The sequence below is a fragment of the Anoplopoma fimbria genome, chromosome 10, assembly GCF_027596085.1.
Source record: "Anoplopoma fimbria isolate UVic2021 breed Golden Eagle Sablefish chromosome 10, Afim_UVic_2022, whole genome shotgun sequence".
Classification (NCBI taxonomy): Eukaryota; Metazoa; Chordata; class Actinopteri; order Perciformes; family Anoplopomatidae; genus Anoplopoma; species Anoplopoma fimbria.
The window spans coordinates 11,974,817-11,992,388 of record NC_072458.1 but is presented as its reverse complement, the minus strand read 5'-3'; the positions used below and the strand labels follow the sequence as shown (position 1 = coordinate 11,992,388).

General features: G+C 41.9%; 1 protein-coding gene across 1 annotated transcript in view; it reads left to right on the top strand.

The window, feature by feature from the left end:
- The window catches only part of pleca (plectin a), a 51,042-nt gene that overhangs the window by 25,115 nt on the left and 8,355 nt on the right, over positions 1-17,572 (top strand). Inside the window, exons 8-31 of the mRNA XM_054605682.1 lie at positions 47-153; positions 2,036-2,155; positions 2,259-2,354; positions 2,747-2,874; positions 3,544-3,637; positions 3,797-3,951; positions 4,800-5,142; positions 5,586-5,663; positions 5,897-6,058; positions 6,156-6,260; positions 6,631-6,726; positions 7,034-7,159; positions 7,301-7,453; positions 7,735-7,889; positions 7,984-8,110; positions 8,427-8,610; positions 9,345-9,502; positions 9,779-9,957; positions 10,052-10,190; positions 10,312-10,668; positions 10,769-10,852; positions 10,929-11,033; positions 12,079-12,177; positions 14,025-17,372. Of these exons, the coding sequence (XP_054461657.1) occupies positions 47-153; positions 2,036-2,155; positions 2,259-2,354; positions 2,747-2,874; positions 3,544-3,637; positions 3,797-3,951; positions 4,800-5,142; positions 5,586-5,663; positions 5,897-6,058; positions 6,156-6,260; positions 6,631-6,726; positions 7,034-7,159; positions 7,301-7,453; positions 7,735-7,889; positions 7,984-8,110; positions 8,427-8,610; positions 9,345-9,502; positions 9,779-9,957; positions 10,052-10,190; positions 10,312-10,668; positions 10,769-10,852; positions 10,929-11,033; positions 12,079-12,177; positions 14,025-17,372 (6,698 nt within the window). The remainder of the gene's footprint in view (positions 1-46; positions 154-2,035; positions 2,156-2,258; positions 2,355-2,746; positions 2,875-3,543; positions 3,638-3,796; positions 3,952-4,799; positions 5,143-5,585; positions 5,664-5,896; positions 6,059-6,155; positions 6,261-6,630; positions 6,727-7,033; positions 7,160-7,300; positions 7,454-7,734; positions 7,890-7,983; positions 8,111-8,426; positions 8,611-9,344; positions 9,503-9,778; positions 9,958-10,051; positions 10,191-10,311; positions 10,669-10,768; positions 10,853-10,928; positions 11,034-12,078; positions 12,178-14,024; positions 17,373-17,572) is intronic.

The window sequence follows — 17,572 nt, the reverse complement described above, 5'->3', positions numbered from 1 at the left end:
CAAATTCACAAAAAAAAAAAATCCTTTCTCTACCTCCTATCTACAGATGTGGATGTGCCCCATCCAGATGAGAAATCCCTCATCACATACGTCTCCTCTCTGTACGACGCCATGCCCAGGGTACCAGATGTTCAGGACGGTGTCAAAGCCAATGTGAGTCTCCTCTTCCTCATCATCAGATCATCTCTCAGAACACTATAAAGATATTTTACAGCAGAGACAAGCAATGTCTTATTCAGAGCATTTCACAATGATTGTAGCGGTTTAAACTAGAAAACTGCACTCAGTAGTGTGCAAATCTGCTTTCTCATATTAATCTATGCAGTTGTCTGCACCGGCTCCCAGCAGCTTAACCACAGTTCACTGTGTAAAGTTTTACGCTTCCTCTGAGCAGAAAACTGTCGGTCATTCTGTGTGTCTAGCTCTGTTAGCTGTTAGCTCGGAAAGCAAAACACCCTGCAGGACACAGCTGCTAACAGCTAACTCCCACTTCTCCTACAGACATGAGATGACACGCTCTGTTGTAGTCCGAGCTCAGTTCAGTTTGTCATTTGCTAAACGATAGTCATGCATGCATACATGTACACACATGACCAAATACATAATCTCATGGCAGAGATAATGACAATAATAACAAGGGTCCAAGATCATTGAAGCAATTGGGTGAAAAGGCCTTTCTACACAGGGAAACTACAACACTGAACTCTACACGGGGAGACGGGCTCATTAGTGTGCAAGACTGTGCAGGAAAGTAACAATGTGGTTGCATTTCCTATAAAACATTTTATTGTAACAAGTGTAAATTCTGAGCCTCATTGCACTGGTTTTCATCATTCATGACTCGACTGAATCATATGTAGCCTATTGGTTTATTATTATGTGATACATGGCCACTACAAGGCCTAATGGTAAGCTTATAATACCTCCAGGGCTACATGAAACTCTCAAGCAAAGACAGTGATCTCAAATTCCTCCATTGCTGATAATAACTTTATTAGGGCTGTAGGCTACCGAATACCTGAAAGCCTCCTCCTTCTCTCTCTCTCTCTCTCTTGCACAGTAACACAACACTCAGTCATTGGCACAATTCAGTGAGTCCCAAAGTCAAAATGTATTGTCTTGATTTGTAAATCCATTCCAAAATTCACATGTTTTATCTAACAAATTGTTCTGCCTAAATCCATATTTATTGGCGTTTAGCCTTTCAAAACATTTTTCCTGTGGTCAAAAAGCTCTCTTTCTTGCCAGCTGGCATGCACCTATGCGTGCCACAGGATTTCCCCTTTTTTGTAGCCCATCACCATCACAAAAAAATTCAACTACCTCACCAGATGTTGCCTTTATGTTTGTTGTCTTTATAATCTTTCCTTTCTTCATCAAAGAGGACACTAATTTGCAAGATCAATATCCATATTCCTGTGTGACGGTGTGAACAGGATGACAATGACGTCCGAGAAAATCTATTGAACACATGAGCAAAAGTCATTATTTTATTGGTGTGCTTGTTTTTAGCAGCATTTGAAATCAGCAGAAATTGACATTTCTGTGGTAAAAAAAACTATGCACTGTGAAATACAAAAGTAGAGATTTGTTGTGGATAGGCTCATAGTCCTTGAGGACTACAAATTACCTTAAAATATTGCTATCAGAATCATCACCATGAAACCATAAAGTTGGTTGAAGTTAGAAGAAAATCATAGTAAGCTTATAAGCCTTTATAAAGAACTAAAAGCTTTCAGTTTATAATCCTTTTTCAAAGATAGGATGAGTTTAGTAAAAGCCGTGTCACAACATCAGCAACTTTAGAAAATCAGTGTAATAAGAGAGCTTTGGTAGCTGAGTGGGTACTCGCCATATAACTGCAAGGTCATGGGTTCAAATCTGGCTGTGGAACCTTTGTTTTATGTTACACAGCCCTCTTTCTCCCTCATTCCCAATCTGTCCTTCGTCAAATCAAAGCAGAAATGGCCCAAAAAATGAACAATGACTAATAAAAAAAATTGAATTTGAATCTCTTTCTGTATCTGTGCTTCAGGAGCTGGAGCTTCGCTGGCAGGAGTATTACGAGCTGGTCACCATGCTGCTGCAGTGGATCAGACACCACATCCTGGTCTTTGAGGAGAGGAAGTTCCCCAACAGCTATGAGGAGATTGAGGTGAGTGGATCCGGGCCTTGAGTCTGAAAGAAAGTGTTTCAACTAATAAACCATTGATGATGAAGATGACGATACATTTATCAATCCCTTTTCTGATCTGCAGGTTCTTTGGCGTCAGTTTCTGAAGTTTAAGGAAACCGAGCTTCCTGCCAAAGAGGCAGACAAGAACCGCTCCAAACACATCTTCAAGTCTTTTGAGGTGAGTTTCCTCAGCTAGGCTTGAGAGAATCGTAACGCAAATTTAGCTTCAGTTTACTTGATCTGTTTTAGAGCTGAAATAATCAATCGATTACTCGATTAATCTATTGACAGATAATTCATCCACAACTGTGCTGATAATTGATTAATAGTTGCTGTCATTGTTCAAACAAAAATGTCAAGATTTCACTAGTTTCAGCCACTAAACTGTGCCAACAGTTTTTTGCCAACAGTTGGACAAAACAACAAATTTGAATTTGTTAACTTGGGTTTTGTGATTTTTATTTTATTTTTTCTGAAATTTGAACACCATTAATCGGGAAATAATAGTGATATTACTTAATAATGAAGATTATGGTTGGTTGCAGCCCTAATCTACTTTTTATCTTGCAGGGTGCTGTTCAGGCAGGTCACGTCAAAGTGCCGCCAGGTTACCATCCCTTTGATGTGGAGAAGGAATGGGGTCGTCTGCACATCGCCATACTAGAGAGAGAGCGTCTCCTCAGGACCGAATTTGAGAGGTGAGTAGACCACGTTCTAAACCTCATCACATGCTCTGTTGCCAAAGCAAACTCCACATTTAAAAATAAAACAAACCCACAAAATATTAAGAAGTGAAGATCAGAAATGAATCATCAACTGGCTACTGTGTGACCATGACGATGACTCATTTCCTTATGAAAAAGTCCACTTTGGCAATAAATTGAAACTGGGTTGGCTTTGTGGGATGGTAGGAAAAAAATGGTATTAGGGCAAACACATGACAACTGAGCCCTCGCCACGGCATAAATCTCACAAAAAAAATAAGATGGTCATCTGATAGTCGTAAACTTGTTAATCACAAGGTTGTCAGGGCGTTGCTTTGCTTTTTGTTCTTCCACGACTGGAGAAAGTGCTGAAGAGAGTTTTTAAAAAACATCAACTCTAATTTAGTGGACACACAGGGCTCTACAATGGCGTTCATGCATCAGGGATACGAGTTAAAGTATTTATTCCACCGGAAGACGGAGTGAGTGCTTTTTTTTTTTTTTTTACTATTCTAATTTTAATTTGCCAACAGATAGTTTTTACTTTATTAATTGACATCAGACAGAATGCTAGAAAGTACCGTGGAGGCTTTTTTGACTGTCAGTTAGTCTACCTTATTTAATGTGCTTTTTGACCTTTGACCTCCCCCTCTCCCTCTGCAGGCTGGAGCGACTTCAGAGGGTCGTCAGTAAGGTCCAGATGGAGTCGGGGGTGTGTGAGGAGCAGCTCAACCAGGTGGAGACTCTGCTGCAAACGGTGAGACGCAAACATTTAGGACGCACCACATCGATACTGTTTTAGCAGGACCCTTTAGACTCTAAAGGGTCCTGCTAAAACAGTATCGATGCACTGCACATGGCTCTAAAGTTTAGAGCCATGTGCAGTGCTGTAACTTTGTTTGTCTCTGTGCTGCAGGACGTGAGGATGCTGAGCTCAGGGAGACCTGCTCAGCACACTGCAGAGATGGATGCAGATCTGGACAAAGCAGAAGGAATGATCCGCTTCCTCTTCAACGATGTTCAGCTGCTCAAAGATGGACGCCACCTTCAGGCTGAGCAGATGTATCGCAGGTGCAAAAATCAAACTTTGCAACATTTAAAATGTCCAACCTTTGACACCAGGGCGGCAACTAATAATTATTCTCATTATCAATTAATCTGATATATATTTTTTTATTATTACCCAATAGAGTGCTGCAGGAATCAGTCCTATCTGAAAATGAGTTCGTTCTTTTGAACTTCCAGTTGCCTCGTCTTAAAGTCAATGATTTATTTTGAATGAGCTTTTGGTTAGATGCATGAAATAAGGTCTGTGGTTAACAAAAGCCTCAGAGATTTTGTTTTACAACAAAAAATATGTCAGTAAATACCCCTAAATAAGACTACAAAACGCCAGCATGCAGACTAGTCGGCTTTCACACCCTCGTGGTTACTTGCGCTCATGTAACCGTGATGTAGTTCGTTTATAGCCTAATGTTAGATTTTAACTTTTGGCAATTGCATTTACACTTCAAAAATCCTAAAAGTGGTGTTCACTTCTGAAGATTATCTTGCTGAACAAAGCGTGTTATCATAAACTTGTTTTTGCCATGAAGCTTATTTTTTATTCAATAATCCAAAAGCAAATGGAAAAACCCAATCGGCTTTTTGACGAGGGAACCAGCGTGATGATAGATTCCGGGGTTGGGCTACAAAAATACATCATCCCTGCAGCACTGTAATAATTATTTATTTGATGAAACGTCACTGAAGTCTAGAGCCCGAAGATAAAAATGAACAAATATCTACCTTAAAGTTGAGGAGCTTAATTTGGTATTTTTTCTCTCGATGAACCGATTATAAAATATTGTAGATTTATATTTTTGTGTATTGACTGATCAATTCATTATTTACATTCTGTATTCTTATTCTGGCTCTAGAGTGTATCGTCTGCATGAGAGGCTGGTGAACCTCCGCAGCGAGTACAACCTGCGCCTCAAGTCCGGTGTGACCACCACACAGATCCCCATGACTCAGATCCACACCGCCCAGGTCACCACCCTGCAGCAGGCCCCCATGAGGGTGCGTCCTGAGCTGGATGATGTCACCATGCGTTACATCCAAGATCTGCTGGGCTGGGTTGAGGAGAACCAGCGCCGGGTGGATGACGGGGAGTGGGGCTCCGACCTGCCCACCGTCGAGTCCCAGCTGGGCAGCCACCGTGGCCTGCACCAGTCTGTGGAGGAGTTCCGCTCCAAGATCGAGAGGGCGAAGGCGGATGAGGTACAAACAGCTGACATGAGCAGAGATATATTTTATATAATCACATTGGGTATTTGGGTGTAGAATAGTAGCCTGTTTCTAGACCTCTGAATCACGGCTAACATCACAGATGAATCCGTAAAGTCGAAATAAATTTGTTATTTATAAGTAATTTGAATCAAATTATCAAGCTGGTAGCATCAATGATGATAACTGATTTTAAAGACAAAGTCATGGATATTTTAAGGGCTAAAATAGAAGAGGGGGGGCAGTTGTCAATTCTTCCACTTCCCCGTTTTATATGTGGATTTTGTCAAAAATACATTTTTACACTTTTTTCTGCTACCTCCTAGAATAAAGTGATCTTGTCAGAACAGACAAAATCAGTTTTCTTTCTAATTTATTACCATAATATCTTGACTGACCTATTTTTGAATGTTTCTTTTTGCCTCTTCCTGATCCAGAGTCAGATCTCACCTGCCAGTAAAGCTGCCTATCGCGAGTATCTGGGAAAACTGGAGCTACAGTACAGCAAGCTCCTGGTAAGTTATGAAAAATACACTAAAAGGGAACCTGGGTAAAGAGATTAATTTTTCAACTTAAGCACCTAGTAGAGACAGAGCTGTTACAACGCTAATCTCATGGAGGTTCAGTGAAGTCAAAGCAGCATGAAAATCTACCATGATATCACATTTTAGCTCTCTGTTCCCGTCCAGTTTCTTCTGATCAGTCCCTCAAAAGGCAACATAACAGTTTGTCATCTGCTCCCTTGCAGAACGCCTCTAAGGCCCGTCTGCACTACCTGGACCAGCTCCACGCCTTCGTCATTGCAGCAACCAAAGAGCTGATGTGGTTGAACGACAAAGAGGAGGAAGAGGTCAACTACGACTGGAGTGACAAAAACACCAACATGACAGCCAAGAAAGACAACTACTCGGTAGAGTGACAGTGGAACGTTCTAATAAAGTTTTCCAGCAGGGCTTTCCAGTGTCCATTAATGTAATGTGATTCCTATCGTTGTTGGTTCCGAGCAGGGTTTGATGAGAGATCTGGAGCTCAGGGAGAAGAAGATGAACGTTGTTCAGGCCACGGGAGACAAACTGCTGAGGGACGGACACCCTGCCAGGAAGACTGTAGAGGTACGAAGATTTAAGAGGGAGAATGACTCACTTAACTACTATTGTTGCAATTATTGTTTTCGTAGTAATTTGCTTCTGCACTATACTTTTGCTCTGGTTTATGCTTTTAGATGCTTGTTTAAGAAAGGAGATGCACTTATGACTTCTGGTGACTAGTAGTTCTCTTGAATACCTATGTTGAATACACTTCCTGTAAGTCGCTTTGGATAAAAGCGTCTGCTAAATGACTGTAATGTAATGTAATGTAATGTACTAAACACCACATCTAATTGATGTTTAAATGAAAGCCTTTGACTGTGTTAGTTTTAAATCAGAGTGTTTTCCCCTCTAATCAAAACACCTGTTCTCCCCCACTACTCTCCCCGCTCAGGCCTTCACTGGGGCTCTGCAGACTCAGTGGAGTTGGATCCTCCAGTTGTGCTGCTGTGTCGAAACCCACCTGAAAGAAAACACCGCCTACTACCAGGTATGATTACTAACTTACATCACAAGACAGAGTTAAAGGGACAGTTCACCCTCAACATCAAAAATACATCATTTTCCGCTTACTACTACTGGTAATAGTGAACATATGTATCGTTAGTTTGTGGATCAACTGTCCCTTGATGTTTATTTATAAGAGTTAACTTAATCAAAGCACAAGTATTCTTCATTGCTCATCTGTCCATCAGTACACATGTTGCCATTTTGTTTGACCTGCTGTTGCTGCCGGTGTATTTAGGGTGAGTTTTCAAAGCTGCAGCTTAACTTCTTCCACTTTCTTTCTGGTCTAGTTTTTCTCTGATGTGAAGGAGGCGGAGGACAGGATCAAAAAGATGCAAGATGCAATGAAGAGGAAGTACACCTGTGAGCGCTCCATCACAGTCACACGGCTGGAAGATCTACTGCAGGACGCAGCTGTGGGTTCATTCACCATTATGTTGTTTACTTACCAAACACATCAAGACACTGTTGCGTTATCATGCTTTAGCTCTGTGGTGGGAAATGCTAATAATTGTGCATTGAGTAACATAAAACATACATTTATTATTTCTTCACAGGATGAAAAAGAGCAACTGACTGAATTCAAAACTCATCTGGAAGGCCTGAAGCGAAGGGCCAAGACCATCGTCCAGCTAAAGCCACGTAACCCCGCTACGGCAATAAAGGGCAAACAGCCCGTCCAGGCTGTCTGCGACTTCAAGCAGATGGAGGTAGGCGTCCTTACTGCATGGAGTTATTATTTTGAACTCATTAATACAGTTAAATATTTTTTGATATTCTCAGAATCTATTCAATTCTTTAATATGTTAAATATACTTATTCTTATTATACTAAATTCTTCATGGAATATCAAGGAGTTCAAAAGCTGCGTCCAACATTCAGTTCAGGTTCATGAAGTGAAGTAATTTTCTTGGTTAACACCAATACATTTAAAGGAATATCAAGTAGTTGATTGAGTCAGTAATGGACATCTTTATTGACCTTCTTCCAGATCACAGTCCACAGAGGAGACGAGTGCGCTCTGTTGAACAACTCGGAGCCTTTCAAGTGGAGGGTGCTGAATGATAAAGGCAGTGAGGCGTCTGTACCGTCGATCTGCTTCCTGGTTCCACCCATTAATAAGGACGCCGTGAACAGTGTTGCCGGGTGAGATGAGAGTCACTGTCTTAGATTACTTCAAATCTAAATTCACATGCACACAGTGTGGCGTAGAGCGCTAATCTCCATCAACCCTCCTCAGACTGGACGGAAACCTCCAGAGGCTGCAGATGATGTGGCAGACGATGTTTGTGGACATGAAGAGCATGCTGTCCTGGCAGTACCTGATGAGAGACATCAACATCATCAAGACCTGGAACATCACCATGGTAACAACACTGGACATACTGTCAGATGAAGGGTCAGGGTTATTGTTTCACCTTATTTGAAATGCAGTATAAGTAATAATTCCATTTTGTTTCATACATACATGTAAACATAAATCTGACTTTAAATTAACTCAAATTATTTCCCTTGGTTTGTCTGGTTTATACTCTCCTCTCGCTACTTAGGGCAAAAACAATTGTACTTAAAACATTCTTAGTTCAATTCTACTTGTCATTATACTGTAAATAATTTATTTAAATAAAGGAGAGCATTTAATATCCATCTTCCCTTCCCCTCCCTTCACCTGCACCCTTTCAGTTTAAGACCCTGAGGGTGGAGGAGTATCGTCTAGCACTGAGGAACCTGGAGCTGCACTACCAGGACTTCCTGAGAGACAGCCAGGACTCCCAGATGTTCGGGGCGGAGGACCGCATGCAGGTCGAGTCCAACTACAACAGAGCTAACCAGCACTACAACACAATGGTCAGCTCTGCGGAGCAAGGTGTGTACTGTTTACTATTTCATGAACCACTGGGGGTTCTTCTATCACTCAAACCTGGCCTGACCTTGACTTATTTAGTTTTTGGTGGGACAAAAATATTCTATCATCGAATCATTTCACAGACTTTTGTTTTGAAATCCAGTCATGGTCATTTGAGTGTATGCTGACTGTTGGATTCACATTACAGGCTGTGTGCCACCCAGAGCAGGTAAGGTGCTTCAGTTACAGAGACAGATGTGCAGTAGGAGCTTTTGATTGGCTGACCAGTAGTGTGTGTGTGTGTGTGTTGTGTGTGTGTGTGTACCGAGGGCTGTCATGTTGCGTGTCATCCCATTCATTAACTCAATCAGCTTCATGATCCTCATTGATACTGGTATCCCTCCTAACTTCACTCATCGTTGCACTCTTGTCTCTGCATGGGTTTAACGGCAGCTGATTTTCAATCTTTATCACTGAATGATTAAATCAATTAACTGATGAATTAACCAATATGACAAATAATCAACGTGGAACCAATCAAGCATGAAGAATTAAATGTATTGTGCACAACGTGACATTGATAGTTTTGCAAATCATAGACTGTAATCGTACTAAAACCTCTGTAGTTTCAGTTATTTAAGTTTTTAAAGTACATTACACACAATCGCACTTGGAGTAACAACAGGCTTATTTGTTCCAGAGTTTGTGTTCTCTGTGAATTTATAATGTCGATACTTTTTTTCCAATCCAACCAGGAGAGCAAGACGAGTCGGTGTGTAAGACCTACCTGACAAAGATCAAGGACCTTCGTCTGAGGCTGGAGGGCTGTGAGAATCGAACAATGACACGTCTCCGCCAGCCTGTGGACAGGGAGCCGCTCAAAGCATGCGCCCTGAAGACCGCAGAGCAAATGGTACTAACGGACATTAGTACGACAAACCGAGATTTTATACATTAACACAAAGTCAGGAAGCAAAGAGATTTAACTAAATTGAACAGTATTCCCATAATGTTTGTAAGCTCAGCAGTGCTTCATAATCTTAGTTATGTTGTGTTTCAGAAACTCATAAGTTATCCTGTTACATATCCAATTAACTGTTTGATTTTACTGCCAAAACAATGGTTATATATACACATTATTGGCTTTAATATTAGTTCTCTAAACCAACCCCCTATTTTTCAATGACAGAAAGTCCAGTCTGAGTTGGAGGGCTTAAAGAAAGACTTGAACTCCATCACTGAGAAGACAGAGGAGGTCCTGGCGTCTCCCCAGCAGACCAGCTCCGGCCCGATGCTGCGCTCCGAACTGGACCTCACGCTGAGGAAGATGGACCACGTCTACGGTCTCTCCTCCGTCTACCTGGACAAGTGAGGCTTTTGTGACTCTCTGAGCGCTTTGCAGTGAATTTCCAGCTGGTATTTTGTTGTGTTTTTTAAAAAGTGGAAACCTTTTTGATTTCAGGCTGAAGAATATTGATGTCGTGATCAGAAACACTAAAGAGGCAGAAGACACACTGAACAATTATGAGACTCGTCTGCGCGATGTTAGCAAAGTGCCAGCTGAGGAGAAAGAGGTGGAGGACCAGCGCAGTCAGCTGAAGGTATTTCCTCTTTTTTGGAAGATTAATGTACATTTTTTGTGTTATACTATTATTAAACTCAAACATGGGTCTGCATTGCTTTCTTATTAAAAGTACTGACTTTATTATTTTTTTCTGATAGGCAATGCATGTTGAAGCAGAGGCCGACCAGGTGGTATTCGACCGGCTGCAGGACGAGTTGAAGAAGGCAACAGTTGTCAACGACAAGATGACGAGGATCCACAGCGAGCGGGACGCCGAGCTGGAGCATTACCGTCAGCTGGTCAACGGCCTGCTGGATCGCTGGCAGGCCGTGTTCGCTCAGATGGACCTGAGGAAGCGGGAGCTCGACCTCCTCGGGCGCCACATGAACTCCTACAACGGAAGCTACGAGTGGCTCATCCACTGGCTAGGAGAAGCGAGGCAGAGGCAGGATAAAATTCAAGCTGTGCCCATCGGGGACAGCAAGGCTCTCAAGGCACAACTGGCAGAGGAGAAGGTACTGTAAAAGCAAGGAATGGGTTGTGTGGGGTAAAGGGAAGCAAGGTCATGATGCCCTCTGGTGGCTGGTTTTTTTATGTTTTCATTTATACTTACAGAAACTCCTGGAAGAGATTGAGAAAAACAAAGACAAGATTGAAAATTGCCAGAAAAATGCAAAGGCCTACATTGATTCAGTCAAGGTATGTACTGCTACTTTAAGCTTTACAACAAGTTTGTTTTCTGGCTTGACTCAAGATTATTCTCGTCTTTTTTTAGGATTACGAGCTCCAGATTTTGACTTACAAAGCCCTGCAGGATCCCATAGCATCTCCTTTAAAGAAAGCCAAAATGGAGTGTGCATCTGATGATATCATTCAAGAGGTAAGTTAATCACACATCACCTGAGAAGAGCAATGATGTTGCATACATCCAGCTGGTTACCAACGTTGAGTATGGATCCCTGCTACCATTTTTATCTTTCTGCAATAAAAAATGTCTTTAATGGGATAGTTCAAGTTTTGAAGTGGGAATTTATGAAGTACTTATCTGTAGTCAGTGTGCTACCTACAGCAGAGCAGTTTGTTGAAACAGACAGGAGAACCAGCTAAATGTATTTTAGACATAAAAAAAACCCAATATCAGTTTTAAGTTTACAGTATATTTAGAATATTTTCACCGCTTTACCTTACTGTTATACAGACCTTTCAGACGGGGAACTGAAGCGGTTTTATCCATCTATGCTGTCTTTAAAGCCACCAGACTCCTGGGAGACAAAAACAGCTCTAGACCAGGAGTTGCTGGTCTACAGCTGCCTCGACTCCATAGTTTGGTATTTTTAAAGGGTTAGTTTGAAATTACCACAGTCACAAAATAAGACAAACAAACTAACCAATCAAAGCAGAGGTAGACGAGCAACTCGCTTGTTTGGCGAGGAGAAATGATTGTTTCTGGGCGCCTATGACTCAGTGGGTAAAATCGCTTGTCCATAAATCACAAGGCTGGTGGTTTGATCCCTGGCTGCTACTGTCCGCATGGTGTCCATGAGTAAGAAACTGTTACCAAACAATTATAATAAAGTTTTAGGTTTTAAAGCAATGGAGTCTGTTTCCTTTGAAGAGAGCATGAAGTGAGGTTTTGGTTCTTTGTCGGAAAGGGCAGTCTAACATCCAAGTAAAGCAGTAAAATGATTCTAGATAAATAGTGTACACTTTTTTTCTCATAGGTGTCTAAAATAGGTTTTCTGCTGCCCTGTCCACAGCAGTACATTGTTTTGCTCCCATGCTGGTACTCCTGTCTGTTTCTCCAAATCGGGGCGTGCCAACCGTTATTAAGAACCTCAGCTCTTACACACATAATCCTGGGAACTAAATATTTATTATAAAGAGTGCGAGAAATTGATAAAAAAAATACACTGCATTTCTTTCAGTATGTTACTCTGAGAACCCGCTACAGTGAGCTGATGACTCTCACCAGCCAGTACATTAAATTCATGACAGAGACGCAGCGCCGCCTGGAGGATGACGAGGTAATAACACACAGACATGCAGGAGCAGGTTTCTGTCAAAAACCTGAAGTCCCACTAGCGCAAACCATGCCACCCTTTTCCTGTTAAGCTTTTTGATGTATGGGAAATAATTTGTCATTAATTCCTACCGAAAATGTTGGCACTCAAAACTAATGATCAGAGTCTGTGTAGAACGACAGGACAGCGTTCAGTGGTGAAGCAAACGGTTTCTCCCTGTTGTTTCAACTCATCACATCCCCACTACAGTTTATGTCTCTCATTCCCCTACACTGTGTATTTAGTCAAATCATTTCACATAGTCAGTTTATATGACTCTGATTTGATTTGGCTGCAGGCATCTGCCCTGACCTCGCTTACATTCTGCTACTGCTTGATCTAATATTTGCTTCTTTATTTACTATTAAAATCACCCACACTTGTGATTTAAAGGGCTTCAATTTGGCTGCCTGCCTTCTCAGATACATATTATTTTTTTATTTACTTTCCCCCTTCCTTTTCTTTTTTTCTAACTTTCTATTGTGTTTGATTCTTTTGCTTTGTCTTGATGAATATTAATCAAACGCTTAAGAGATGAATTAAGCCCAAAGCACCAGGTATTTAAAAGAATAAAACTCGGTTCATGTCATTTGTCAGACCCTTGTCTGCTGTAAAGGGAAGGTTCAGGATTTTTTTGGAGACCTTTCATAATTGAGTTCATAAAGAAGTCTCAATTTGTAATTAATTAGCATCAACTTAAGCTTTGCTAGTGTAAATGTCAACGTTTAATGAAATTCTTTAGATATTGTATTCTATAATAATGTGACAAAAGCACTTGCACTTTCTGAAGGATTTATTGATAATTTCAGCAAAACTGTTTAGGGCTGCAACTAATTATTTTCATTACTTAATTTTACTGTATTCAATTAAAAACAACTTTGCAGATTTGAGTAGAAAGTAAGGTATTTAAATGCCTTTGGTTTGCAATAATATATTATATAGAAAGGCAACATTTTCACTAGCAAACACACATAGGAGGCTGATGCAATTATATTAGTAATAACTGTCCTAAAGCAGAGCTTAATCAGAGATCAATATGACGGGTTTCTAAAGTGTTGGACCTTCCTTTTTAAGAGTGTCAATCACCTGTACAATTACACAATGCATCACCCATGTTACTAAAGAGTAGAAGTCATCTCTTGATGTTTGTCGTCAGAGTTTACTGTACCTTGATCTTGGATTTATGTCTTGTCACTTAAATTATATATCCAAGTTCACATTAAATCATCCTGTATTTGCTGCATCATTATGCTAGTCTTCATACTGAGGGGTATTCTGACGTGCTGTCTTTGGTATCTTTCGCTTTCTACTTTTTGCATGCTGCTAATTATCTATTATTCCTTGCCTATTTCTTCTAAATGAGTCTACATATTTTACAGAAAGCTGCTATGTATGAATGTAAAGATGGAGGAGTCTTACCCTAAATATCAAATAATGACTGAATAGCGCAAACACAACTGATTATGTGACAAGGCTGTATCACAGATTATATAAAACATCGTTCAATTAAAATACCTCAACTGCATGAAAGCAAAGTGTAGTGACGTGCTGTGCTGTTGTGAAGTAAAGTGTCATTTTGTGTGCCCCAAATAAATTAAAATGACAAGTATTTCCCTATACAGTATCTTCCCTCTTGTTAAAATAACTATCTGTTGTAGATATTTAACTGTAACATATTATCATGTATTTACATTTTCATGTACCTACGTGATTTATAAAAACTTTCATATTGAAGTTTTATTTTGAAGTCTAACCTACCTCTAAACATTTTCTCAATTCCCTTTGCTCCCTCTTTGCTTCTACTAATACAGAAAGCTTCAGAGAAACTGAAAGAAGAGGAGAGGAGAAAGATGGCAGAGATACAAGCTGAGTTAGAGAAACAGAAACAGTTGGCGGAGGCTCATGCAAAATCAGTAGCCAAAGCAGAACAAGAAGCCCAGGAGCTGAAGCTGAAGATGAAAGAAGAAGCCAGCAAGAGGCAAGATGTCGCGGTGGTTGCTGAGAAACAGAAGCAAAACATACAGCATGAGCTGCATCATCTGAAGAGTCTCTCTGAACAGGAGATCAAGTCCAAGAGTCAGCAGCTGGAAGAGGCGCAAGTCAGTCGCACCAAAATCGAGGAGGAGATCCACTTAATTAGAATCCAGTTAGAGACAACAATAAAACAGAAAGGCACAGCTGAGGCTGAGTTACAGCAGCTCAGAGACAAGGCTGCTGAGGCTGAGAAGCTCAGGAAAGCTGCTCAGGAAGACGCAGAGAGGCTTCGCAAGCAAGTGACTGAAGAGACTCAGAAGAAGAAGAATGCAGAAGATGAGCTGAAACGGAAATCTGAGGCAGAAAAAGAGGCTGCCAAGCAAAAGCAGAAAGCAATGGATGAACTCCAGAAATTCAAAATGCAAGCAGAGGAGGCAGAGAGGCGCATGAAACAGGCTGAGGAGGAGAAGCTGAGGCAGATCAAGGTAGTAGAGGAGGTGGCACAAAAGAGTGCTGCCACACAGCTGCAAACCCATTCCATATCATTCAGTGAGAAGACAACTAAATTGGAGGCATCCCTTAAGAAAGAGCAGGGCACTGTTCTTCAGTTGCAGGAGGAAGCCGAAAAACTCAGGAAGCAAGAGGAGGAAGCTAACAAAGCCAGGGAGCAAGCAGAGAAAGAGCTAGAAACATGGAGACAGAAAGCCAATGAGGCTCTCCGCTTGAGGCTACAAGCTGAAGAGGAAGCTCAAAAGAAGAGTCAGGCTCAAGAGGATGCAGAGAGGCAGAAAGTTGAAGCAGAGCGTGATGCCAAGAAAAGGGCTAAAGCTGAAGATGCTGCTCTTAAACAGAAAGAGAATGCGGAGAAAGAGTTGGAAAAGCAGAGGAAATTTGCAGAACAAGTAGCCCAGCAAAAGCTGTCTGCAGAGCAGGAGTGCATACGAATAAAGGCCGACTTTGACCATGCCGAACAACAGAGGGGCCTGTTGGATAATGAGCTCCAGCGTCTGAAAAATGAGGTGAATGCTGCCGAAAAGCAGAGGAAGCAACTGGAAGACGAGCTGGCTAAAGTCAGAAGTGAAATGGATGCTCTACTGCAGATGAAGGTTCAAGCTGAGAAGCAGACGATGTCGAACTCAGAAAAGAGCAAGCAGCTTCTTGAGTCTGAAGCGTTGAAAATGAAACAACTTGCTGATGAAGCGTCTAGACTGAGATCAGTTGTTGAGGAGGCTAAGAAGCAGAGGCAGATCGCAGAGGAAGAGGCAGCTCGGCAGAGAGCTGAGGCTGAAAAAATATTGAAAGAAAAACTGGCCGCCATCAACGAGGCAACTCGTCTGAAGACTGAAGCGGAGATCGCCCTGAAAGCCAAAGAAGCAGAAAACGAAAGACTGAAAAGAAAAGCTGAGGACGAAGCTTATCAGAGAAAGCTGCTTGAGGATCAAGCTGCTCAGCATAAACAAGACATACAAGAGAAAATCACACACCTGAAGAGTTCTTCTGATTCTGAGTTAGAGAGACAAAAAACCATCGTGGAAGAAACCCTGATACAAAAGAGGGTGGTTGAAGAAGAAATTCACATAATTAAAATCAACTTCGAGAAGGCATCAAAAGGCAAGGCGGATTTAGAGGTAGAATTAAAGAAGTTGAAGGGTATTGCAGAGGAGACCCAGAAGAGCAAAGTCAAAGCTGAGGCAGAGGCTGAGAAACTGAAAAAGCTTGCTGCTGAAGAAGAGAAGAAAAGGAAAGAATCTGAAGAGAAGGTGAAGAGGATCACTGCAGCAGAAGAAGAAGCAGCTCGACAATGCAAAGCTGCTCAGGAGGAAGTTGAACGTCTCAAAAAGAAAGCTGCTGAAGCAAATAAACAGAAAGACAAGGCTGAGAAAGAGGCAGAGAAGCAGGTTATTCTGGCCAAAGAGGCAGCACAGAAATGCAGTTCAGCGGAGCAGAAAGCCCAAGAAGTTCTCAGCAAGAATAAAGAAGACAGCCTCGCTCAAGCAAAGCTGAAAGATGAGTTTGACAATGCTAAGAAGCTTGCACAGGCGGCTGAGAAAGCCAAAGAGAAATCGGAGAAAGAGGCTGCCCTGCTCCGACAAAAAGCTGAAGAGGCCGAGAAGCTGAAAAAATCTGCAGAGGATGAAGCCGCAAAACAGGCCAAAGCTCAAAAAGACGCTGAGAGACTGAGAAAAGAAGCAGAGGAGGAGGCCTCCAAGCGAGCTGCAGCTGAGGCGGCAGCACTAAAGCAGAAGAAGCAGGCTGATGAAGAGATGGCCAAGCACAAAAAAGAGGCAGAACAAGCACTCAAGCAGAAGTCTCAGGTTGAGAAGGAACTTACAATGGTCAAACTGCGGCTGGATGAGACCGATAAGCAGAAAGCAGTGTTGGATGGGGAGCTTCAGCGAGTTAAAGGGGAAGTAAATGATGCCGCCAAGCAAAAGGCACAGGTGGAGGATGAACTGTCCAAGGTTAAGATCCAGATGGACGAGCTGCTGAAACTTAAGCTCAAGATTGAGGGCGAAAACCGGCGCCTCATGCAGAAAGACAAAGATAATACACAGAAATTACTTGCGGAGGAGGCAGGGAAAATGAAGAGCCTGGCGGAGGACGCTGCCAGACTTACTGTTGATGCTGAGGAAGCGGCCAGACAGAGAAAAATCGCTGAGTCTGACTTGGCTGAACAGAGGGCACTTGCAGAGAAAATGCTAAAGGAGAAGATGCAGGCCATCCAAGAGGCTACCAAACTAAAAGCCGAGGCAGAGGAGCTCCAGAAACAGAAGAACCAGGCTCAGGAAAAGGCCAAAAAATTACTAGAGGACAAACAGGAGATACAGCAGCGCCTTGATAAGGAGACAGGGGACTTCCAAAAATCATTGGAGGCTGAGCGACAGAGGCAGCTTGAGGTTTCAGCTGAGGCGGAGAAACTGAAATTGAGGGTGAAAGAGCTCAGTGATGCTCAGACAAAAGCTGAAAAGGAGGCCAAGAAATTCAAAAAACAAGCAGATGAAGCAAAAGTGCGTCTCCAGGAGACAGAAAAACAAACTACAGAAACTGTTGTGCAGAAGTTGGAGACACAGAGACTGCAGAGCACCAAAGAGGCTGGTGACTTGAAGGAAGCCATCACAGAGCTCGAAAAAGAGAAGGAGAAACTGAAAAAGGAGGCGGAGGAACTTCAGAAGAAATCTAAGGAGGTAATTTGACATAAATTGACACAGTCAGGTCAATTTACACAACCCTTTCAATTAACATAGTCATGTTGAATATGCTAACCAACAACAGTATTTGTGGAATCATATGTAGCATTTCATGCAAATTGCAGAGACTTAAAGTAACAATCAGCAATTTATATGAATGCCATTCAAAACACAATACTGCAGAGTTCAATGGCCAC